The sequence below is a fragment of the Dipteris shenzhenensis genome, chromosome 21 (genome assembly GCF_047967505.1).
Source record: "Dipteris shenzhenensis isolate YYH24624 ecotype China chromosome 21, Dip_SZ_1.0, whole genome shotgun sequence".
Classification (NCBI taxonomy): domain Eukaryota; kingdom Viridiplantae; phylum Streptophyta; class Polypodiopsida; order Gleicheniales; family Dipteridaceae; genus Dipteris; species Dipteris shenzhenensis.
Window position 1 is genome coordinate 53,145,990 of NC_141616.1, and position 24,115 is coordinate 53,170,104.

General features: G+C 45.0%; 1 protein-coding gene across 1 annotated transcript in view; it reads left to right on the forward strand.

The window, feature by feature from the left end:
- The first annotated feature begins 3,850 nt into the window (after positions 1 to 3,850).
- Positions 3,851 to 24,115, forward strand: part of LOC147889062 (oxygen-dependent coproporphyrinogen-III oxidase, chloroplastic-like) — a 34,201-nt gene continuing 13,936 nt past the window's right edge. The window contains exons 1-4 of the mRNA XM_087392942.1: positions 3,851 to 4,536; positions 4,915 to 4,990; positions 9,089 to 9,183; positions 10,272 to 10,355. Coding sequence (XP_087249068.1) covers positions 3,955 to 4,536; positions 4,915 to 4,990; positions 9,089 to 9,183; positions 10,272 to 10,355 — 837 coding nt within the window. The 5' untranslated portion in view covers positions 3,851 to 3,954. The remainder of the gene's footprint in view (positions 4,537 to 4,914; positions 4,991 to 9,088; positions 9,184 to 10,271; positions 10,356 to 24,115) is intronic.

A 24,115-nucleotide genomic window follows, 5' to 3' on the forward strand; every position in this document is an offset into this window, starting at 1 on the left:
TTTTGGTTTGGTACATTCCTAAAGTTCTAGAAAGGAGCTCTCTAGTATTGAGGGTGATCAAGGGGAAGTGATTGTTGAATGGTGCAATAATATGGATGAAGTGTCGGGGCATATTATGCCTAGAGTGATAGCCAACCAAAGAGTTGGGTTAGAGAGTATGCTAAGTGAGAAAGAACTTTGAGAAGCTCTAGATGTGTTAGAAAATGACAAGGCCCATAGGCTTGACGGTATGACGTACATGTATGTCTAATGGAACTATTTCCCAAATGAGAGAATAGATTAAGGGTAAGGGATTGGAGACTAATCTCCTTGCAAAATACCTCACATAAAATTATGGAAAAGGCTCTTGTGTTCATGATCACAGACATTTGTAAGAAGGTAGTTAATAGAGAATAGAATGGGTTCATTAAGTGGAGGGATACATATGAACACATATTAAATGTATCCTTTTTGTTGCTGCCTTGACCCAATCATGTTGGAATTTGATTTTATTAGGCTTGTGATAGGATGAGGTGGGATTTCATTCTTGTAGTGTCAAGGGAGGTTGGGGTTTGGTGAGGGGTTCTGCAAGATTGTTGGTGCCCTTTTAAAAATTGCCTTAGTTCTCCTCTCACTAAATGGGGAGCAATGGGCTCCTTTTCTCTTTGCAAGTTAGCTTGTCAAGGGTGCCCTTTGGTCCCATTTCTTTTTGCTTTGTATACTGGGCCCCTAATTCAAATGATCAAGAAGGATGTTGCTATAAGGTGTATCCAAGGGGTGGCTTTGCCTTTTGGTGCTCAGTTTTGCCCATAGTTGTATGTAAATGATATGGTTGCCATCACAAAGGAGACTAAGGAGAATGTCCAGAATTTGCATTTAGTGTTCCAAAAATTCTATGTGGCATCAAGTTTAGTTTGCAGTTGGCCCAAGTTTTTTGGAATTAGAAACAATTTGGGTGTTCGACGACCTTGGTTGAATGCCTTGCTGCTGATGAAATGGTTGGACAGAGGTACAATGATCAGGTATTTAGGTGCACCCTTGGGTGTTGGAATCACCTTCAGGTAGCGCTTTGATTGGTTTTGAGAGAAAAGTTGGCAGAAATTGAGAGCTTGGCATGGGGCATTTTTGGGTTGGAATGCGAGAGTACTAATTGTGAAAACGTGTCCTTTCTGCAACTATAACTTACTTGGCTACCATTTGGCATTTAAGAAATTTCACTGCCAGGAGATAGAAAAGCTATTGATGACATTCGTTTGGGTTGAGAATAGGGATAAATGTAAATGGCATTATATGGGATGCAATGAAAGTTCCCCAAGGCAACATGAGGGTTGGGTGTTCCTGGCAACATGAGGGTTGGGTGTTCCTGATGTGGACCTAAGGATTTTTTTTTTTGGAGAAAAAAGGTTTATACTATAAACAGTTCATATGATATACGTTGATGGTTCACAAAAAACATTCCGCATTCCTACGTATCTTAAAACATCTAAAAAGAAAACTCGAAGCAGCCTCAGTCTATCTGAGAGTCGGTTTCATAGTAAATGGAACCCTTGAAGTGGCACTCCTGGTTAAAGTTTTGACGATGGTTGTGGTTTTTGATTTCAGCAAAGAACCTAAGGAATAATTTCCTTGATATACAAGTGGCTGCCTTAGATGTCTGAATGTCGCACTCCCTAGGTAGAATGCTGTAAGTGGTTTTTGGGAATCCCAACCGGAGAGGTGTTGGCCTATGGAGAGACATGATGTGGTATGATAAGTTGTGTTCTTGGCTTCGTGTTAAGGTTACAGGTAGATGCATGGAAAGGTTGTAGCCCATTGATGCACTAGAAGGGCGGATTGGGTTTGAGAGGGGACGCTAGTCTCCATGAGGGTCTTTGGTGGAGTTGGGCTGTTACTTTATGAGGAAAAGCATTGGCTTGGGTGCATATGGAAGTTGCAAGGTCAGTGTATAGGAAAGGTATTCGGGCGTGGCTACATGTATGAGATGGGAGGAGAGCTTGCTTGAGGTTTATTTGGTCCTTAAGGGAGCAGTTTGCACTATCTGATAGAGAGGTGACTTTGCTAAATGGGGTGCTGATGTCGACTGGGCTTATAAGAATTTCAGCCAGGGCCTGTATATAGGCAGATCGATCTCTAATATAGATCGATCTCTAATACCTAAGCTGAATGACAAATGGAAACTGTGTGAAGATCGAAGAAATGGTGGAAGCAAATGATAAGCATTATTTGAAAAGGATGCAGATTGGGGAAGGCCAGTTTCCTAGCTTGGTAATTATGCATAAATGGCTGCTGCTATATGAAGAAGTGGTCCAAACTTAACCCCTTTTTTTTGCTATATGGAAGGTGGATTGAGAACGCGCATCTGATTTGGGCGTGTGTCGTTCCAAGAAGAATTTGGTGCAAAGTTGTGGGAGTAGTTAGGAAAATTGGCCCTATGGGCCTGCTTTCTATTCAACACCAACTGGAAATTAGTTATCTTGGGGGACACAAATGGTCTTAAGTCTACCTTAGCGGCGTGTTGGCAGTACATTTGTGTAGCTGTGCTAACGGCTATATGGAGCTTGCATAACGACATGGTTTTAAGTAGGGGGTAGGGCTGGGATATCGAAAGAATGCCTTGCTAGGGTTAACTAAGTGCTTTTTTATTGCTTTAGGGAGGTTAGTGACTAGAAGAGACTCTTTTATTGGTGTTTGGATGAATGAGTTGTAACCCTGGTTGGGTGGTTTAAGTTTTTCCATGGGAATGTCGCCTTAATGGTATGGGTTGCAGGCAATATGCCTTTATAGTCAGCCATAGTTTTGTACTTTTCCCTTTTTAAAAATAAAAGCCGGCACTTTACCCCCAAAAAAACATTGGTGAGCATATTCATTAAGCATGTTTGCCTTTTTTCATTACATCAAATGATATTTTGCAATACCATATCAATGTATCATTGGGTTTTGTTTTGCCAATGTAGTGCCTTGCTTTGTTATGCTTTTTTCTCTTTGCCTTTTACTAGTGACAAATAAAGATGTTGATATCAAGAAGCTTTATTATAATAATCAATCTCTATAATAAGAAGGAAAAAATTTATAAGATATAGCATGCTAATCAAGAAACACTTTGCTTTAACTTACATCTTAAAAACGATTAACACTTAATACACCCTTATTCATTAACCACTTTTTTACATGGGTCGGCTTGACCAAATCAAAGGAAAAGAGGGTGGCATTAGCCTAGGTGAGCAAAAAAATCACCCACTTTCCATAGGCCCTTAGAGGAGGACCACTAAAAAAGTAGCAATTGGTAGCAAAACTCGAAACGTGCATTGCTAGGGTGGCATGCACACAAAGAAGGGTACTCCATAGGGATGGGTTGAACCCTAGTAAGGTAACAAAGAAGACACGAGGGAACTGCCCATGGGAGGCGTCTCCTGAGAGTCAAGGTTTAGGGCCTTTTGTTAGAGGCAGTGACGAGAGGACAATCTTCTGCGAGCCATGTAAGCAATTTGTCTTTGCCAAACATTTTCTCGTGTGATGGTGACCTCCTAGGGGCTAGAAGAGTGACATTGACAGTGTGCAGATTTGTCTGAAATCGTACGGTTGGGGTTATCTTCAAGCTAGTCTCGGGCCTTGGCGAATATGGCCAAGCGCTTGGCTTGAAGGTTGAATGGGTGTGTGCATGGGCGGGGGGTGTGTGTTCGATCACCGGCCGGTCCAGAGGAGCGGGCCCCTCACGACCGCGGTGAGGGGTGGGGGAGCCCAAGGAGAATCTCCAAAGCCAATCGAAATCTGAAGGCCTCGCAAACGAGCAAGGGAGGAAATGACACGTGGGCTGCGGATGGTACGGATTTTTTGATTATTGAAGCTTATCGTATTACGCGTGATCATCACTTTCATTTTTTGCTGCAGCAGATGGATGATCTGCTGTTCAGGTACATTTTTCCCACAATTCTTGTTGATCGTCTTTAGCATCACGCACCAATTTCGCAGCTCAACATGGCAACGACTGTAGTCTGCCCTCGCCAACATCTCAACTCCAATGCCCCCTTGCAATCCACCAGCGTAACCAAACCCGCTTCTTACCGTTGCTGCCTACCTCTTCCCTCGATTTCAAAGCGCTCCTCGCGGTCTCTCTCTAAAGGCAATGCACGACTGCCAGTCTTGGCTTTAGCACAGACTTCTCAGGCAATAGAAAAAGAGCAGATGATGGCAGAAAAACCCACCACTCTTCTCAGAGAGAATGAGCAACAGGCTTCCGATGCACCAGGGCTGGCATCCATGCGTGCACAATTTGAGAAAATGATTCGGAAGGCTCAAGATGAGATCTGTGCTGCCATAGAGGCTGTTGATGGAGGTACATTCAAAGAGGATGTATGGACTAGACCAGGAGGTGGTGGAGGCATCAGCAGGGTCCTACAGGATGGTAACGTTTGGGAGAAAGCTGGAGTAAACGTTTCCGTGGTGTATGGAACAATGCCTCCTGAGGCTTACAGAGCAGCCACGGGTAATGGTCAGGCACATGGACCACCGGTTAATAAGGCTGGGCGCATACCTTTTTTTGCAGCTGGAATCAGTTCGGTAGGAACTTGCTGCAATTTCTCTTTCTAGTTTCCCATATGAACGAGTCTACACCTGTTTGGGAATTGTTCTAATAGTTTAGCCATTACTATTTTGTGAGCTCTTATACCGTGGAATGCAACAAGCCATTTGGATGCTGAGCGTCTTAATGCCCACTAGTATTTTTTCATTTGCATTGGACTCTGCAAGTAACCCTTGCCGTTAAGTTCAACGCCGTCGTCTTCTTTTTTACGTGATCGGCATTTCCATTGTACGTGAACTTATGTCTCCCCTCTTTATTGTGCAATTTAATCTTCAAAAACTCTGTTTGTTTCCTGTCAAGTCTTTGGGCCCGGATTGACAAAGCTAGCATGTGTCTGTTTATGTTTTTGTTTGCAGGTCATGCATCCAAAGAACCCTTTTGCTCCCACCGTGCATTTTAATTATCGTTATTTCGAAACCGATGCACCTGAAGGTATGATTCCTTGCATCCAAAGGGCAGCTATTGCTTTGGGTATCGAGAAGGGCATAAGGATTGCTTGTCTTGGCGCTCTTTTCATGTTTCTTCTTGTAAAGAGCCTCTCTCTCCTCCCCCTCTAGTTCCTTTGATCCTCCTTTTTCTTTTCTTATCCCACCTTCATTGTCCAGCATTCTCTCAAAGGCTAGCGCTAGGCTAGAGGACTGAAGGAAGGGGAGTGATCGGGACTGAATATAAACTATAATGCAATTTTAGACGAGGAGACAGTGAACTGAACGATGTGCTCCCATCAAGGGTGCATTCCATCATCAATAGAAACTGGGTATGCTGCAGAAGCGCTTCTTTAGTATACCCGTTGGGGTGTCTTTAGGAGGATCCCAGATCGGGTATATTGAGTGGTGCAGTCCACATTAGTTGGGGTTGAATTAGTAATAAGTTGGAATGAGGAGCATCAAGGGCGGCGTGCAATACTATTCCTTGAGAGTACAGGGCATCTATGACACTTAGTGGGTTTATGTGAATCAAGCTGGCAGTGATATCCACATCCACATCAGGCTATTGCATCATGCTTGGAGCATGTTGCATCTCTTGCCTGAGCAACAAGTGTATGTGTGCACTTATGTATGATCTCGTGGACAATCCAATTTTCCGCTGTGTATTCTGAACAAGCTACCAGAAGCTAGGACTTCAGCTGGAATTACTTGTTCAGCTATTTTCCAACATGGTATGAGATAAGAGCCGAGAAAGATGATTGAGTGCCAAGGACTGACAGATCGACACACGGGTGGATCAGAAGGTCAACTCGGAGGGTGTTCTTGAAGAAAGAAAAAGGCTAGCAAAGTTTACCATCTGCCAGTTTACTTTCTTGTTTCTTTTAGGAATCCAATGTCTTCACGGATCCCCATAGCTAACTTTGGGAACAATGGTAAGCTTTAGTGGAGCAACTACCTGATAGAGAAGGTGAAGATAGGGAGTCACATGGTGGCTAGAAAGATTTGGAAGGTCGCCACATGCGAAGAAATGAAACCCGGATCAGGTGGATGCTGCCGGTAGCGAAACTAGTTGACTCAAAACAGGTGGACACGGAGGCGTTATCTCTAATGATTGCCATGACATTAGATGCAGTGATTTTGCACATTCAGTTGGCGGATACTTCAAAGGAGGCCTGGACCATATCGAATGACTATTACGAGGCAAACAACACTAGCCAGATCCTTACACTCTAGAATCAGTTGTTTACAATGAAGATGGAGGAAGGAGATATCGTAAGTGAGCATTTCAAGGCTGTCAGAGATCAGCAAGAGTTGTAGGTTGGAGGTGTTAGAAAATGAAATCCCTACAGAGGGTATCATGCAGCGGAAGACTGATAGATGGGCCCAGGAATTACACGCGGTAGTGTTTCACTATGGAATCAAGCTTCATCAATATGTGTGTACTTTACAACCATTCATGTGTGTGCAGGCTAGCAGATAGACTGTGCATCAAGACCAAATATAGAGGCAACACTTATATATTTCCGTCCATCCACAAACTGGACACAATACAATACCAAATGTTCTCCTACTATGTGCCTGGCATCTTTAGATCTTTGAGCCCAGGTGCTCCACTGAGCTTATGTAGACTCTCTGTCCAAAGGATCTTTTCCACCTTGCTGTGCGCGGAACAGCTTCTTCTGGGTTACCTTCACCTCCTGAGTATAGGCCCAAGGTTGCCTGACTGCTGCTCCCAGGGCTGTTTGCCCCGACCAAAAGACCAACTGGAACAGGCCCTGTAGCCAACTCAACCAGCCAATTAGCCCGGGTGCTCCACTGAGCTTATGTAGACTCTCTGTCCAAAGGATCCCTTCCACCTTGCTGTGTGGAAAGCCAGCCTAGGTGGGCTGCCACTCTAGCAGCTTCTTCTAGGTTACCTTTACCTCCTAAGTATTGGCCCAAGGTTGCCTGACTGCTGCTCCTATCTGCTGTCCTGAGGGCTGCTCCAAGTGATGAGAAATGGGGCTCCAAATGGCCCCTTTTATAGGGCTGTTTGCCCCTACCAAAAAACCGTCTGGACAGGCCCTGTAGCGAAATCAACCAGCCGATTCAGCCTTCCTAGCATATAAATCCCCCTCTCGAGGCTCACTTGCAGACCTTTTGCTGGCCCTGCCTGGCCACGTGGCTGGCTGCCACTGGCTCAGGCAGGCCTGCCCATAATCAGCCTCATTTCCAAGCCCCTAGGGTCCTCCAAAGCTTGCTGACGTGTGCATTTCTGTCTTGTCGATGTATGGACAGCATCTGGGTGCTCGTTTGCCAGATCTGCCCTCCTTGTTGGATCTCCTCTGCCAGGTACTTGCCCTCTCTCTCTTTCTCTCTCTGCTGCCCATGTGACAGCCCCGTGCCTATTACTATTCTATGGTCCACCCCCCTGATGCGCACACACAAGCTGCCACATGGGCAGCACACCATTGTCCTTGTATCAAATAAAGGTCCACCCTTTAGGGCAGACCTGTCCCACACTGAACAGCCATGGTGCTTGCCATCCCTTGGGCCACACATGGCTTTGTCAAGGGGCAGGATTATGGTCGGTATATGGCACCTTTGGAGAGGCAGATAAGACTGCATAGGCCTGCACAGAAATAGGCAGAAGGCTCTGTTCATGGTCAGGAATGGAGCAGGTCTGAAGTTTTTATAGGTCCCCAAAGCCTGCCCTGGTTGGCCAGTCCACAGACAAGTTGGCCTGTTACAGACTAGGTGGGCCAGTCTGCGGGGCGTTCTGGCCCTGCTGCAGATCTGGACTCCCGAATTACACGAAGGCACTAGAGAAGGCAGAGAAAGGCAGCAGCATACAGCCAGCACATCCAGCCCTCAGAATTCTGCCAAGGCAGTAGAGAAGGTGTTAGATTACAGCAGCAGCAGGGGTGGAGCAGACCCTAGCAGAGAGGAGGGAAGCTGATGGAAGGTTTGGGGTTCCTCCCATACCCACCAAAGGCCTCATTGGGAGGTGTGCAACCAGTTTGTGGCCTTAGTTCCAACACTAATGGGCAGCACCCTGCTGTCCACATAGTGTGGTTTGTGAGTGCCCCTTTTGGGTCTTCTGTTTGGACATTCTTATTCAGTTATTGGTTGCTATATAGTGCTGTCTATTTTTGATATGAGCATAGTATGTTTCTATGTATGTGTGCAGATCCCGAGTAGAATCTAAAAGTCTCGAGTGTAATCTTCTGAATGAGTTCTAGCTTGAAAATATTTTCCAATATACCCTATATTTGCAACGTGAGATGTCAGCAGGATGCCTCCACCAGGATTCTTTGAAACAACCAATGTTGTATTGCATTTGCAAATAATCCGGTTCATAGTGCCTGCACTGAGTGCACCGTTAATGGGTGCTGTGAAGTCGTTGGGGATGGATAGTAGCTAGTCCCGCCAGAGTAGGTGGGTTTTAATCTTGTGGGTGACTGGTTTGAGTTTAGAACTGCACTAATTGTTTTGGGTTGAGTAAAGGCATGTTTCTGGATTAACCTAGATATATGACTGCACTAAGCGTATTGGTGCTAGAGCATCTTTTCCGAGAAGGAGGTTATAGGATGGTTCTTCCACCCAGGGAGAATGCAATTAACGTTCTGACAAGCGTCCAGGGGGAAGGGATTCTAGACACAGATGCGACAGTTGTCAGTGATTTTATGGGGATTCGAAGGAGGATACTGACTACATGTCATGTATTTCATACTAGGATAACACACTTTCTGATATTTTCAGATGTCATCATATTTCTGAATCGATTGTTGATAGCTCTTTAGAGACCTTTCATATAGTATGCTTATTGTATTTGCACATCGTAGGGCTGACATAGCATCTAGTGCCACTTATCATCATAATGTGTATTGTTGAGAGGGTTTGCCATTGGCCCTTCCAAAAGTGAAACCTTCATATTCCTCATTCTAGCATTTACAACCTTTGGAAATCCAATTGAGCGCTATCTCCTTCAAAACAGGGTCGTTCTTTTGAGTGTTTCTTAACGATCTAGACCTAACAAGGACATGTGGCTTGTGTTGGTCATTTGAGAGAGATTGAGAGATTTATATTGGTCCCTTTCTTGTCTATGCGTTGGTTCTTGCAGGTGTGGATGGAGCTCCAAGGGCTTGGTGGTTTGGGGGCGGGACAGATTTAACTCCTTCATATTTGTTTGAAGAAGATGCCACACATTTTCACAAGGTTGCGGACTCTCTAGGCTCTTGGTGCTGTATTTTTCTCTCTCTATCATAGCCATCTTCATGTTGGACCTCTGGCTGGCATGAGCTTGAGGAAGATGAATGCACTCAAATCCACAGTTTAATAACAATTATTCCTTGCTCTTCAATTTAAGGTACTGCAGTTGCCAGATTGATTGTGTCAACTTCGTCTTTCAGTTACTGGTTAACAGTACGTAAAAGAACAGCAAACACATTGGATTTTTGCATAGCTAAATCTAAGTAGACGAAAAAGAAAGTTGGAAGGATTCTGTGGTTGCCAGCTCTATGTTTTACAGATGCTTGCTAGCCTGCTAGGAACATTCTCTTCTTTGTAAATAGTGCTCTATTTAGTCATAGCCCTGGCAATCAAAGAGTATGATCCGATTTCAATTGGTTATTTACTGCACAGGGTGCTATATGTTGCAATTTCCAAGATTAGACTTTGATACATGGCGTCAGCCTTCTGTCAGTTTTAACAGCTTTACGGCCTGTTGCCTATATGTTTTTGTAGAGGCATGAGCCATATATGAATTTTTCTTTGAGACGAAGAAAGTTGATTGATGACTGGTTGGCTTATTCCTAAGATTCCAACATGACAGGAATCATGTCTTTTAAATTTTGATTGTGTCTTTAGAAAGTCTGTTTGCTTAGCATAGGTACTTATGCAGGTGTTCATGATTGATACGTGTAACTATAGGAATTTATCTTATTGAATGTCTCTAGCTCATTGTTGCTGTCAGCTGCCTCTCTACAGTGTTCTTGAGAGGATATCAGTCTTGTAACTACAGGTTTATTGTTCATTTCTGAAATGAATTGATGTATCTAGCTCATTGCTGCTGGCAGTCGTTTCTTATCTGATCTACATGGTTCTAGCTGTGCTTCAGTTTATAAACTCTTCGAACCATAAGCTAAAGTTCTATGGCTTAGTACATTATCCTTGTTTACATGCGAGGCAGCTTTATCATGCATGGCCTCTCTGAAAGCTCAGTGGCAGGGGTAGTACAAAGAACAGCTTGATCTTGTGTGCTTCTTTTGTGCAATAATGTGTTTTGTGGCTTTTCGTTATTTCAGGTTCAAAAGGAAGCTTGTGACAAGTTTGATCCTGAGTTCCATCCAAAATTCAAGAAGTGGTGTGATGACTATTTCCTTATCAAGGTGAGATTTTTGGTCTTATTTGATTTGAAATATTTTTGTTATGTATGTATGTGCACGCACGCGCACACACATACACACAACACATGCGCATGCATGTTTGCGTTCTCGCAGACACATACATATACATAGTTATGTATATATGTATACATATATCTCTGCATGTTTGTTTGTGTGTGTGTGTGAGAGAGAGAGAGAGAGAGAGAGAGAGAGAGAGAGAGAGAGAGAGAGAGGGTTTTCCTCTGTGGATCTGTATAGTTTTTCAGATCCTCCCTGCATTGAGCCCTTCAGGATGTGTATGCCCTTGGAGATCTTCCTCCAGCCCAGCTAGAATATTTCTTTCACTGCTTTTAGCTGTCAGTAGAAGTTTCTCTCTGTCTACACACACACACACTTTTTTAGTAAAGCCACTATTTGTATTATGAAAATCCAGTGTTACAGTAGGAGAAACCCTTAAGGGATCTGGAGTATGGAAGTCGAAAATAGTGCACAAACACATAAAGGACGCCTGATCAATATCACCGTATTGCAAGCAATCATGTAGAGACTGCAAAGAACACCTAAGGTAAGAGAAAGTATGGAAATGTCCATCTTCAAAAAGAGCATGAATCCGATGCAGTCAAATGTTCTAGAGAGCCCAGAATGTGATCCAATGAAAAGGTGTTCGATTTGGCCCACATTGGCTTGCAACTTTCCAAACAGCCATAAAACACTACCAAATCTTCTACTCGGAAAACCGACCTTGGAGATCAGCCGACAGTTGAGTAGTGGGGCATTGCCATAGCAGATGGGGCACAGTCTCAAGTGGGAAACCACAAGATGAGCAAATAGCAGAGGCTAGGTTTCGTCTTGCAAGAAATCTGCCGACAGTTAATATATACCAAGTACAAATCACCATAAAAACACATTTTGCTTAAGGGCAACTTGCTTTTTGAAAATAGATCCGACAAATCCTAAACACCCTTTTGGAATCAAATCTTAGCAACTTCAAGGCTTTGGGGCAGATCGCAGCAGAGAAAACGCCTCCCAGAGCAGTTCACAGCAAACCCAGGGCTCAGTGGAGGGCAGGAAATCCAAATCGCAGTAGGTATAGTGGCCCTAGGTGGCTGGAAAACAGTTCGCAGCAGGATCTCGCCCTCAAAAACAGGTTCCGCATGCCAAGAACTCGTAAATATGGCGCTGGAATCAGCAGTACAACACCTTGGGAAGTGTGCAAGAGTGGAGGAAGTGATTCACAGCAAGAAAAAGAGTGCTGGAAGAGAGAGAAGAAGACAATACACAGCACTAGGGCCCAGAAATAAGGGCTGGAACCCCCCCCCCCCCGGCGCCCCAAGGTCTTTATTGCAATAGAAATAAACTTTGTACAACTGGCTTTGAGAAGAGCATGAAGCTCAGTACAATCTTGAATGAATCTAGGAGCTCTGAGACTCCTTTTATAGACTTGCCCTAGCTAAAAGCTAGACCTTCTTTTCTAAAGCTACTTTTTACAAAAGCTAAGCTTTCCGCCAACGACGGCCATCCCGTCGTTGCTGCTCCAGCTACCCCGGATACCATCGCTGCTCCAGTTTCCCCGCCGTCCTTGCTTCCCTTAGCCAGCCACGCCATGGCCGCCACACCCCACCCCGCCCTGTCACTGTTGCCGTTGTTGCACCGTGCCGTCACCATTTACCTTGCAAAAAAAAACCTTAGCCCTTCTTCTTTCCTAAGGATCAATAGTCAGGGTTAGTTGGGTTAGGTTAGGTCTGGCTAGTTTGGTTAGGTTTAGTTAGTGGATTGAGTTAGGTTAGTAGATTGGGTTAGGTTAGGTTTAGTCAGTTAGGTTTAGTTAGTTTGGCTCTAGGTTAGGTTAGTACTAACTAAGGTTAAACGTTGGGTTAGATTGGTCTAAGACACTGTCTTAATAGTCCTTAAGGTCCCAAGTTAGAGTAGTCCTAGGTGACTTAGGATCCCTTTCATCCAAAAAAAAAAAACCCCTCAGAATTTTAGCCTCGGGGCTTTTTACAACCCTATTTGGGCTCATTTGGACCCCGTTTTCAAAGCTTCTTTGACGACTCTTCTTCCGAGCCTCTCCATCGACATTTTCGTGTTTCCACACATTATCTCAGGTGCCAATTAAGCATGATTTTGTTATCCATTTCTCCTTGCCTATATTCGAGCTTCTCTCTTTAGGGCTAGTCACCATGGCACCGAGGCGTGTCCCTCGGGATGTATCGCATGACACTGATGAGGCTGCTCAGTATGAGCAAGTGCTTGCCACAGCGGTTGCATCCACGGGTGGTGTAGAGGTTCCTTCTACTCAGCCTCTCTCTCTTGCATTCCGAGAAGTTCAGGAAGCGCAAACGCAGTTTCTGGATGCCCTTTCCTCTATGCTCCAGGGTGCTTTCCGCCAGATAGGACAGGAGTTCAACCAGTAGCTTACCATAGCCATGGCTATGCAGGATACGGCTCTTGTCCAGATGGGACAGTAGATTGGTCAGCAGATCACATCTGCCATTGCTATGCAGGATAAGGGTAAGCAACCTGCACCCCAGCAAGGGGACCATTCAGATAGTCAGGATGTTTTGTCTGCCCCACGCAGGGGTTTTATGGTAGATGCCCGTCATGCCGATGAGCATCAGTCTTTTGGACCATTGCATGTACCCCAGCTTGGGGATTCTCTGGACATAGATGATGCATTTTCTGTGCCACAGAGCACCTTCTTGCAGGATGTCAGGCCATCTTTTGGCTCTTTGCTTTTTGCATCTATGCAGGCTGAACCGTCTCTTTTGGGCTGACCCGTTGGTGTGCATCCGGCTAGTGCTTCTTTCATTGCACCAGCGAGTATGCCTGGAGTTGGCTTGGGTTTATATGGCAGCCCACACCCCTGGGAGAGAGGTCAGTCCTCTTCTGAGCCCTTTGGTCTGCCATCATTCTGGAGAGATGCATTTGGTTGGGCACATGGTGGCGATACATGAGGGATTCTCCTCAGAAACCAACCTCTTGGAGGGGTTTGAAAGAATTGATGGTCACTACATTTGTATCTCCACTTGTATTGGATCAATACTTGGCTGAATTTTATGCCTTGACACAGACCAGTACGGTCCAAGAGTACTTGCAACGTTTCTGGAGGCTTTCCGTGTTTGTCCAGGACGTATAGGAAAGCTGCTGCGTTTCATCCATGGGTTAAGTTCTTCTCTCAGTGCAAATGTGAAGGCACATAACCCTCAAACAATTGAGAGGGCAGCTCAGCTTGCAGAAGTATTCGAGCCTAAATATGCTGGCAAGCACAGAAATGCCATGGGCAGCTTGCATGCTATGGGGTATGACACCGAGTCGAAGCCTAAGTTTGTTGAGTGGATTGACAAGAAATCTGCAGCAGCACCATTTCGTCGCTTTCCTACTGTCCCGCGTAGTAAGATGCCGTATGCTAGGCCTTACAGGTATCCTGATGCCAAGCTCGGAGGCAAGCCTACGGCTGGAAATGAGCAGGCTGAGATAAAACAGTATACACGTGCAATAATGGACAGTAGAAAGAAAGCCAACTTATGTTTTAAATGTGGCGAGAAATGGACTCCTGAGCACAGGAATGTGTGCAAGATGCGCAACAGTGGTACTGCCAAGCTCAGCATGAGCATTGACCTCTCAGATGACGAGGATTTGTTTGATGCCCTAGGTTCTTTGGATACGTCTAAGGATGAGATGGCAAATACACATGATGCAGATGAAGCTCTTGACACTGGAGCCACGAAGGGCACTGACTTTCCTTTTGATCCTGGTGGTGCTATTGCGCATGACACTCATGCTTCGCATTCGTATGAGCTTCTGCCCACTGGTGGCATGAGAGGCCATAGGCGAACACTCTTTTATGTGGAGCATCACGATGCGATACCTTTTTATGCACGTGAAGATGCAGGTGGTAATGCTCCTGTGAACGAGGATGAGGTTTATTGGGATGCCCAGCCAACACTTTATACTATTTCCATGCATGCCCTGATGGGTGCCAAAAGTGCTGATACTATCAGATTAACAGGGATGATTAATGGCAGGATTGTGCATGTGTTGGTGGACAGCAGTAGCACCCACAGTTTTGTTAATTGCAAGACCTTACAGAGGGTTGGACTGATTGCTACTGAGATAGACCATAGGCTGAGGGTAGAAGTGGCCAATGGACAGCATATGATCAGTAGATCTTGTTGCCAAGATGCAAGGATTAAGTTCTCTGATGACTATACATTTGCAGGGGATCTCTTGGCACTTGACATGGGCCCAATAGATGTTGTCTTGGGCTGTGATTGGTTGCAATCACTGGGCAAAATCAACATGGATTTCAATGCCTTCCCACTCAGCTTTGTCCATAGGGATGGATCAATTACATTGCATGGTATTGCAGCTCCTAAATTGCAGGTCATTTCAGCAAGGTAGTTGGCCAGAGAGCTCAAGAGAGGCAGCGCCATATATGCATTAAATGTGTTAGTAACTAAAGAGGGTGGCAGAGATTGCTCTCAGAGTTTGCAGATGTGTTTGCTGATTTGCCATCACAGTTGCCTCCGAGAAGAGATGTAGATCATGCCATAGTCCTGGAACCTGGCAGTAAGCCAATCAATAAGGCCCCATACCGACTCTCTAAGGTAGAACGGGAGGAAGTAGCAACTCAAGTGAGGGACTTACTTCAGAAGAGTTTCATCACTCATAGCACTTCTCCTTTTGCATCCCCTGTGCTCCTGGTGAAGAAGAAGGATGGTTCTTACCGTATGTGCATTGACTACAGAGACTTGAATAAGGTCACCATCAAGAACAAGTTTCCAACTAAGATTGATTTGAGGTCCGGCTATCATCAGATTAGGATGAAAGCTGGGGATGAGCACAAGACAGACAAGGAAGGACACTTGTTCAAAATGCTAGCTTCAATCCCAGATTTGCATGCCATGCCAACTCAACAGCAAAACCGATGCCACTTTCTATAGTATGGCTTGAGAGATATAGACATGTCAATTTCAAAAGCTTGATGTTAAGAAATCTGAATACGGAAATTTGAATTCTAAAACTTCAGTGTCTTGGAAAAGTTTACAAAGTATGTTGCTTCGGTAAGCAAAAGAGAACCAATTTTGGCAGAAACACCTCTCCAGAAAGGGGTATTCTTGATTTGATGCATAGAGATATATGGGGTTATGCCTGAACAAGATTTTACAGCCTCTCCTTTTCAAATATGTGCTGGTATTTTTTGATGGCATCCTCATTTACAGCAAGGATAAGCATGAGCAGATCAGACATGTCAAGCAAGTGTTGGAAATTTTGAGGTTGCATCAGCTTTATGCTAAAGCCAGCAAATGCACTTTTATGGCACAAGAGGTTGAGTATCTTGGTCACATTGTGAGCAAGGATGGCATTCGAGTGGATCCTGCAAAGGTGAAATGCATTGTGGATTGGCCGTAGCCATGCAACCCTACTCAGTTGAGGGGATTTCTAGGTCTTCCTTCCTTCTACAGGCGCTTTATTTGCAAGTTTGCCAAGCGGGCAGCCCCTCTGACAGACCTTTTGAAGAAAGATGCTTTTATGTGGTCTACAAATGCACATCGCAGCTTTGAAGACCTGAAATTCGCCCTCACTCATGCTCCTGTGTTGGTATGCCCCTGATTTTTCATGTACTTTCATTGTGGAGGTAGATGCCAGTGGCAAAGGATTAGGGGCTGTGCTAAGTCAGGAACACGGGGTAATTGCTTTTGAAAGCAGGAAATTGGATGCCAAGGAAGTAGATTATCATGTGTATATGTGCACTTACGCCTCCATAAGAACCATTATGCCTCGCTGAAGGGTAACACCAACACGAAGCTTGCTCACAGGTATTACGGTCCCTACAGGATCATCTGCAAAGTTGGCGAGGTGGCGTATGAGTTGGATCTACCCAGGATCTCCAAGATTCATAATGTTTTCCATGTGTCCTTGCTGAAGCCACATGTCGAACAGCATGTCCAAGTCCTTCCTGAGCTACCACCTATGGATGAGGAGGGCCACATACTCTATGTTCCGGAGCGCATCATGGGTTTCAGGGATCACGTACTCCGAAACAAAGTCTACACCGAATATCTTATCAAGTGGCAGGGACTCCCTAAGGATGAGAACTCATGGCAGCAGAGAGCATTGTCCAGGACAATCCCTATCTCCTACCGGGCTGATTATTATTTGCTGTTTGCTGCACTGATTTAATAGCCCGCATATGAAATTTTGAGGGCAAAATTCTATGGGAAGGGATGGCTGTAATGAAGGGGAAAAAGAGGCCAAGTTAGAAGCCCTTTAGGTGGAAAATGTGGAGAGACTCTATAAGTCTCCATCCACCCACTACTATGTACTTTTTGATGTGACATCTAATCCTATCTACTCTCCCTTCCTCCTTTTTGCCTATGCTCACTCACTCACTCTCTCTCTCTCTCTTCCCTACTCCCTCTCAATCTCTCCCTCTCTTCCTACCTCATTCTCTCTCTCCTACCCTTCCTCTCCCTCTTCCCCTCTCTCTCTCCCCCTTTTGCTCCTCTATCCCCCTTTCTCCAAATCTGTGCCTACCCCCTTCTCTACATCCTTTTTTAATGGCGCCATCTCCCGGGTGCTTTTTGCCTTGTGGGACCCAGTTTTTGCCACTTGCTCCAGCTTTTTGAGCCTTTTAGCTCTTTTCCAAGTCCTACACAAACTCCAACACTTTAACCCAGTAAAGCTTAGTGAAATGCATGCATTCCTAGTTCTTGGACTAATCCTAGTTCCTCGTGGGCGTCCCCACATTTCTCTTTTACCAATGCAAAGCAAAAGTAAAACAATAAAACTTATTCATAGTTAACCAAAGTCAACATTCTTTGACCGAAGTCAATTCTAATAAAGATTATACCTTATTCTTGAGAGAAGTACCAAATGGTGACATTTTTCCAAACAATGGAGAGCTGATGTAGCCACCAAATAAGAGGCTTATCCATATGCCACACTCTTTAGCATGATGATGCACCTGATGTGAAGGAAGGGGTAAATCACGTTCATCTTCCTTGGTACTACAAGTAACCCAATCGTCCAGCTTGTTCCCTTCTTGTACAAGTGGGAATGGTAGAAAAGGCCGAAGTAAGTTATAGTTATAAAGGTCATGCCATGAAGGGCTGTTATGCATACCCAGCTTGTATTTTACTACAGCTCGAGGATATGACAAGCCGTATCCAGCATTATCAACCACATGTTGCACTTTGATGATGCCAAAAGTACTGAGAAAGTAGGCTTTTTGGGGCTGTATGACAGCCAGTGGTTCTGTACACCGTTTCAACCAATGGAGTCTTTGCAATCTCATAGAATCACCATTACAGTCTTGTCTTCTGCCATTTAAGGCGGGAGAAAACCTCTTTCCAATTAGCAATCAATCTAGAAGCAAAAGGACAACCCTTAATATGGCCATGAAAGCACCCAGTAATGCAGTCCATTGATCAACCACCCAGTGATCAAATGTAGGAGTATGCATATATCCATAAGGCTCCGAAGCATGACACATTAAGGCTGTGTACCCTGCAAAAAATCAGCAAACATCATTCCTTTTCTAGCAAGTATATGAATATTTATCTTTAAGATATTCAAACCTTCCTGCATTTTTTGTATACAAAGGTATTCATGTCGGAGCCTGACTGCCTTCTTATCATGTTTGGATTTCCAAAACAATTGCATTGCTTTTGAAATGTAAGCCTTCAAGTAACATCAATAGGGCAAATGAAACTGAATATAAGCCATGACAAAGGCTGCACAATCCTAAGGCTCACATGTAACGGCCATGTAGAGAGTTTCCGGTAATCAAGTTTCTGACATAACTTGTTCATCACCCATGCATTCTGATCTGTAAATGAAATAGTCCAGCCCGTTGGATAGCTTAAATGTCTGAATAATTGTGAGAAGGTAATGCGTTTCCAGGCCACATAATACTAGGCCACTCTTTCGACTGGAGGGGCAAAAGCTTAGATTTTTAAAAATCAATATGAATACTTGCAGCCAGACCAAACAAGGACAAAACTCCACAACCAATATATCTTGCTTGTTATTTTTAGGAGCGCGCACCTGCCTTCTTGTCATAGATTTTCCCATCCTTGTAAATGGCCGTCCCTCTCTTTGGGACTGCTTCTTGTAATATACTCATAAGTGGATTTCATGAAACCAGCCTCAACAACGTAAAGGGTGGTAGGATCCACTTAAATACATCATACACAGTAAATAGACAAGTAAATATGCACCACAGAACAAAAAGCCTGAAAAAGCAAGTCGCAATTCACCCGGAATAGCCTGGTCAAGTCCAGAACTCCTGGAACAGCCCTAGAACCAATCGCAGGCACTTGGAACAGCCTGGAAGAGCCCAAAAGCAAATCACAAACTGGAATAGACACCCTGGTAGTAATCGCCGCCTGCAACAGGCTCCTGGATCAATTGCGATTTGCTCTGGCAGGCCCTGGATGAGCTGGAATTGGCCCCTAGGTAAAAACGAATTTCCTTGGTAGGCCTGGATCACTTGAAACTGGCCCCTGGGTAAAAACGAATTTCCCTGGCAGGCTCTGGATCACTTGAAACTGGCTCCTGGCTGAAAACGAATTTCCTTGGCAGGCCTGGATCACCTAAAATTGGCCTCTGGGTAAAAACGAATTTCCCTGGCAGGCTCTGGAACCTCCTGGTAAAAAGCGATTTGACTCTAGTAGCACCTGGTAGGCATTGGCAGCTCCAAACTGATGATCTAGCTCCTCTGGAACTGATTTGGCCAACTGAATCTAAAAGAAGGGCTTCCCCCCTCCTTTTAAAGCCCTAGGCTCCAAAAAGCAGTGTTTTTAATTGCACCACTCTTTTGGCCCCTAGAAGCAGTTTTTAAAATTGCACCACTCTTTTGGCCCCCCTGTTGCACACTTTGGCCCTAGGAATAATTGCCTAGTAACTGGGCGCACATTCACTATTTCCAAGGGCCCACTAGGAATTTTAATTCTCCAAGTCCCGCCCCATGGCCGGACCCTCGCGTCCCAGAGGCTCAAGGCAGTCACGCGTAATTTATGAGAGTCGCAAATCAAGAGTCCCATAATTTCACGTCCTCATGATAGACCCCCCTCTTGAAAGAAGACAAACGTCCTCGATTGCCAAGAATTACCTGCAAAAGAAAACCAAGTGGAAACACTACAATCTTTGTTAGGCAAAAGACAAGCAAACATTCCACATACATGCATACATGCATACATGCATTCGTAAACAATATGCTCCCACGATGTCCGATCCACCTCACGTATGGCCATCCCTAAGGACCCACTTCCAGTGGTACATCATGAGCATATGTAAACACTTAATGCATGCACATAGATACTCAGACCGTACTTCCCCGGGATAGGTCATGCATGCTTTACCCACCTATGGCCATCTCTTTAGACCCACACTAGTGGTACATCATGAACATCCGAAGTACCTGAGATATCAAATCCAAATCTGACTGGACAGCCAACCATGCCGCCAACAGATCACCAACAATGCATATACTATTTGTAGAGCTGCAAATAACAAATACGTATAGCACTGCAAACGAAGCAACTAGTACACCCACTGACTAGTACACCACGTACATCGCGGCCAACGATGCACGACATAGACCACTTCCAGGAATTGCGCATCCGGAACCAAGGTCGAGGGGAATCCATTCTCTTTTTGTCGAAACCACATGACAAAAAAGAGCATTCCCATCTTGTCGAATCCTCATGACAAGAATAACATGCATATTTTACTGAAACCTCATGGCGAAAATAGCATTCTTATTTTTGTCGAAACCTCATGATAAAAATAGCAATCTCATTTTGTCGAAACCTCATGACAAAAGAGCATCCAAAAGTAGCAGGGAAAACACCATCCTGCAAACCGTTTACATCATCCAGAATCCGATGCCAAAAAGAGTAGTAGACTTTGCCATACAAAATTCTTTTTACAAGTACCTGTATATCGTGCTATATAAAACCAGCCGTAAACAACCCGTTGTGGAATTAGGAACTCTTGCCCTTCGGAACATTCCGTGGCTCATCTGTGTCACTAGTCGGCTCCTTCCTCTTACGGTCGGGACAATCACTAGACCAATGTCCCTCCTCTTTGCAAATAAAACATTTGCCAGCTTCATATAAAGCGCGTCATTCCTCTGGAGACAAACGATTATGCTCATCCTTTTGGCGATTAGCTTTTCTATCGGACTTATCCCCGCGAGATCCATTCTTAGATTCTTTCTTCTGTCCACCTTTGAACCCAAAAGTCTTCCCTTGCATCAAAGCATATGCCGTACTAGCATTCTCGATAAGCTGAGACATATTGGAGACTTTAGTCTTTGTGTAGTAGTCTCTCAACTCCTTAGGCAGCCCACAACAATATTTCTCAACCTGCTCAGTGAAAGGAACAAGCCGGTAGGAGCTATGGGCAACAAAGCCGCCCAAAACTTGCTGTTATACTCCTCTAAATTGCGGCAATTAATGGAATTCAGCTCATGCCAAGTAATCATGATATCTACTTCAAAAGTTGTGGTAAGCCACGCAGCCGAAAACACCTGTTTGAAACCTACCCAAGTGTTTGGTGCAGTGTTTTGCATAAGCATAGTGGTCCACCACTGAAGTGCATTCCCCTTTAGAAAACTTGCAGCCCGGCGTACTTTGGATGATTCAGTGAAGTTCCCTCCTGTGTAGGCTGCATCGAATTGCTGTAAAAAGGTCAAGGCCTTAAGTTTGTCCTGCACCCCACTGAATGTCTCAAATTTCACGGCTGCACCTGCCTCTTTAAAGTCTTTCAACTTCCCTTTAGGTGCCAAATTGTCATAAACAGGTGCCTGGACAAACGGGACAGCAACACTCGCTCTATTCCCCACACTACCAGCATTAGGAAAAGCTGCACTATTCAGACCAGCACCCGAACCAGCCAAACACGGCTGAACAACCGCAAGACAAAGCCCTCAATAGCTGAACTCTGGTGCAATCAAACAATCAAACACTTTCCAGCGGGCTGCCTCAATCTATAGCCTCCCTGGCCACTGCCCCAGAGCATAAATCAACCCTCTTTGCGAGGAAAGAAACCCAAACGCAATAACTAGCCAGCAACTAATCAGGGAACGACAAAAACAGACAAAGACAAGCCTTCTTCTACCTGGAATCCATAGTAGAAAGGTTACCCTGGCTCAAAAACCCTGGATCCTATGGAGATAAGCTGATTCTGCTCCGGTACAGCACAAAAAGTAGCTTAGAAGCGAACACCCACGCGTGGAAAGTTACCAAAACCAGTCACAATACCTAAAAAGCTCTTGAAATCATGTCGAAATCTCCTGCAAAGCCTAAAAGCCTGAAAAAGTAAGTCGCAGTTCACTCGGAACAGCCTGGTCAAGTCCAGAACTTCTGGAACAGCCCTAGAATCAATCGCAGGTACCTAGAACAGCCTGGAAGAGCCCAAAAGCAAATCGCAAACTGGAACAGACACCTTGGCAGTAATCGCCACCTGCAACAGGCTCTTGGATCAATTGCGATTTGCTCTGGCAGGCCCTGGATCACTTGGAATTGGCCCCTAGGTAAAAACGAATTTCCTTGGCAGGCCTGGATCACTTGAAACTGGCCCCTGGGTAAAAACGAATTTCCTTGGCAAGCTTTGGATCACCTGAAAGTGGCCCTTGGCTGAAAACGAATTTCCCTGGTAGGCTCTGGATCACTTGAAACTGGTCTCTAGGTAAAAACGAATTTCCCTGGCAGGCTCTGGAACCTCCTGGTAAAAAGTGATTTCAGCCTAGTAGCACCTGGCAGGCTCTGGCAGCTCCAAATTGATGATCTAGCTCCTCTGGAACTGATTTTGCCAACTGAATCTAAAAGAAGGGCTTCCCCTCCCCCTTTTAAAGCCCTAGGCTTCAAAAAGCAATCTTTTTGAATTGCACCACTCTTTTGGCCCCCCTGTTGCACACTTTGGCCCTAGGAATTAATTGCCTAGTAACTGGGTGCACATTCACTATTTCCAAGGACCCACTAGGAATTTTAATTCCCGAAATCTTGCCCCATGGCCGGACCCTCGCGTCGCAAAGGCTCAAGGCAGTCACGCGCAAATTACGAGAGTCGCAAATCAAGAGTCCCATAATTTCACGTCCTCCTAACATTTCACCCAAAAAAAAAAGAGTGTGTTTTCTTAAAAAAAAAAAACAGTGTGTGTGTATGTGTGTGCGCGTGCGCATATACATGCATGCATGCATCCGTCCATACATAACATACATAATACAAACATACATACATACATTTTCTTTTCCAAAGAAAAGAACTTGTATTAAAGCTTGAAAACCACTCATACAAATTAGCAAAACGAAAGATGCTTATCATGGAAAAAATTGTCACAAAGAAACCAGCCCGTTTCTAGAGAACCCAGCTCACTACCTAGGGAGTCTCTTCAGTAACACGGACTAACAACCAAGGTGGTGGTCTATACATCCAGCGAATACCTCTCGTGGTAATGACGTAAAAAATGCCTGCAAGCCAGGCCTTGTAGGAAAGCAAAACTGGTTGACAAAACGAAACCAGCCCGTTTCCAGAGAACCCAGCTCACTGTCTAGGGAGTGTCTTCTGTAACAAGGGCTAACAACCAGGGTGGTGGTCTATACATCCAGCGAATACCTCTTGTGGTAATGACGAAAAAATGCCTGCAAGCCAAGCCTTGCAAAAACACTCGTCTTTTAGCGGTCGCTCGCTAGAGTATTGCACTCGCTAGAGTCTTTTGGTGGTTGCTCGCCAGAGTATTGCGCTCCCAGATGGCGCGCAAGGTGGATATGATGCCCTACTTGATGGCGACGAGGGTAGCGGGTAGCCGCCACGGAAACCTGATGGTTTCCCATCACCTGATTGCAACCACCCACACACACACACACACACACACACACACACACACACACACACACACACACACAAATATATATATATGTGTGTGTGTGTGTGTGTGTGTGTGAGAGAGAGAGTGTGTGTGTGTGTGTGTGTGAGAGAGAGTGGTGTGTGTGTGTGTGTGTGTGTGTGTGTGTGTGGTGTTTCGTGTGTGTGTAGAGAGTGAGCGTGGAGCGTGAGCGCTTGGAAAGAGTGGAGAACAGATCGCCAGAGCCCCGTTCAGCTTACCCCGTCTGACCGTACACCTGTACGGCTGCCGTACAGGTGCCGTACGTCAGCACGGTACTTCCCCGTGTTTTTGCCTACGGATCCTGCGTGATTTCGCTCCAGCCCTCGTGTGTGTACGTCGATATCTGCATCTATAGGCTTCGTTTCGTTTCAGTTCCATCTTCCATCAGCATCTCGTCTCTCACCCGTAACCCTGCACCAATCCTCTTCCGTACGTCTGTACGGCCACCGTACATTCCGTACCTTTCCATACCAGTCCAGCTTTCGTATACTTTTGGGGCTTTCAACTGGAGTTTTCCCTACCTGGTTTTTCAGCCAACTCCTACCTATCCTTTTGCTCTTTCCTTACCAGTTCTACACCTCCTCTTCTCTCTTGCGGGCTTCCTTTGATCTTTCTTTGGGACTGGTTTTTTTGGCTGTTACCACCCTTATACAGGTACTTCATCCTCGAGCTCCTTTTCCTACCGAGTCATGGCAAAGTATTCATATGAAAAAACATTTCAAAAGGAGCGTTCGGCTCCCTGCAAGAAACAAAAGCAGGTTGAGGGTCAGCATGACCCGATGCATGACACGATTGAGGCTCAACTAGTATATGATGTAATGCATGAAGGATTTGCAGATACGAGAAAAGAGTGGAAAGACTCGGTTCCT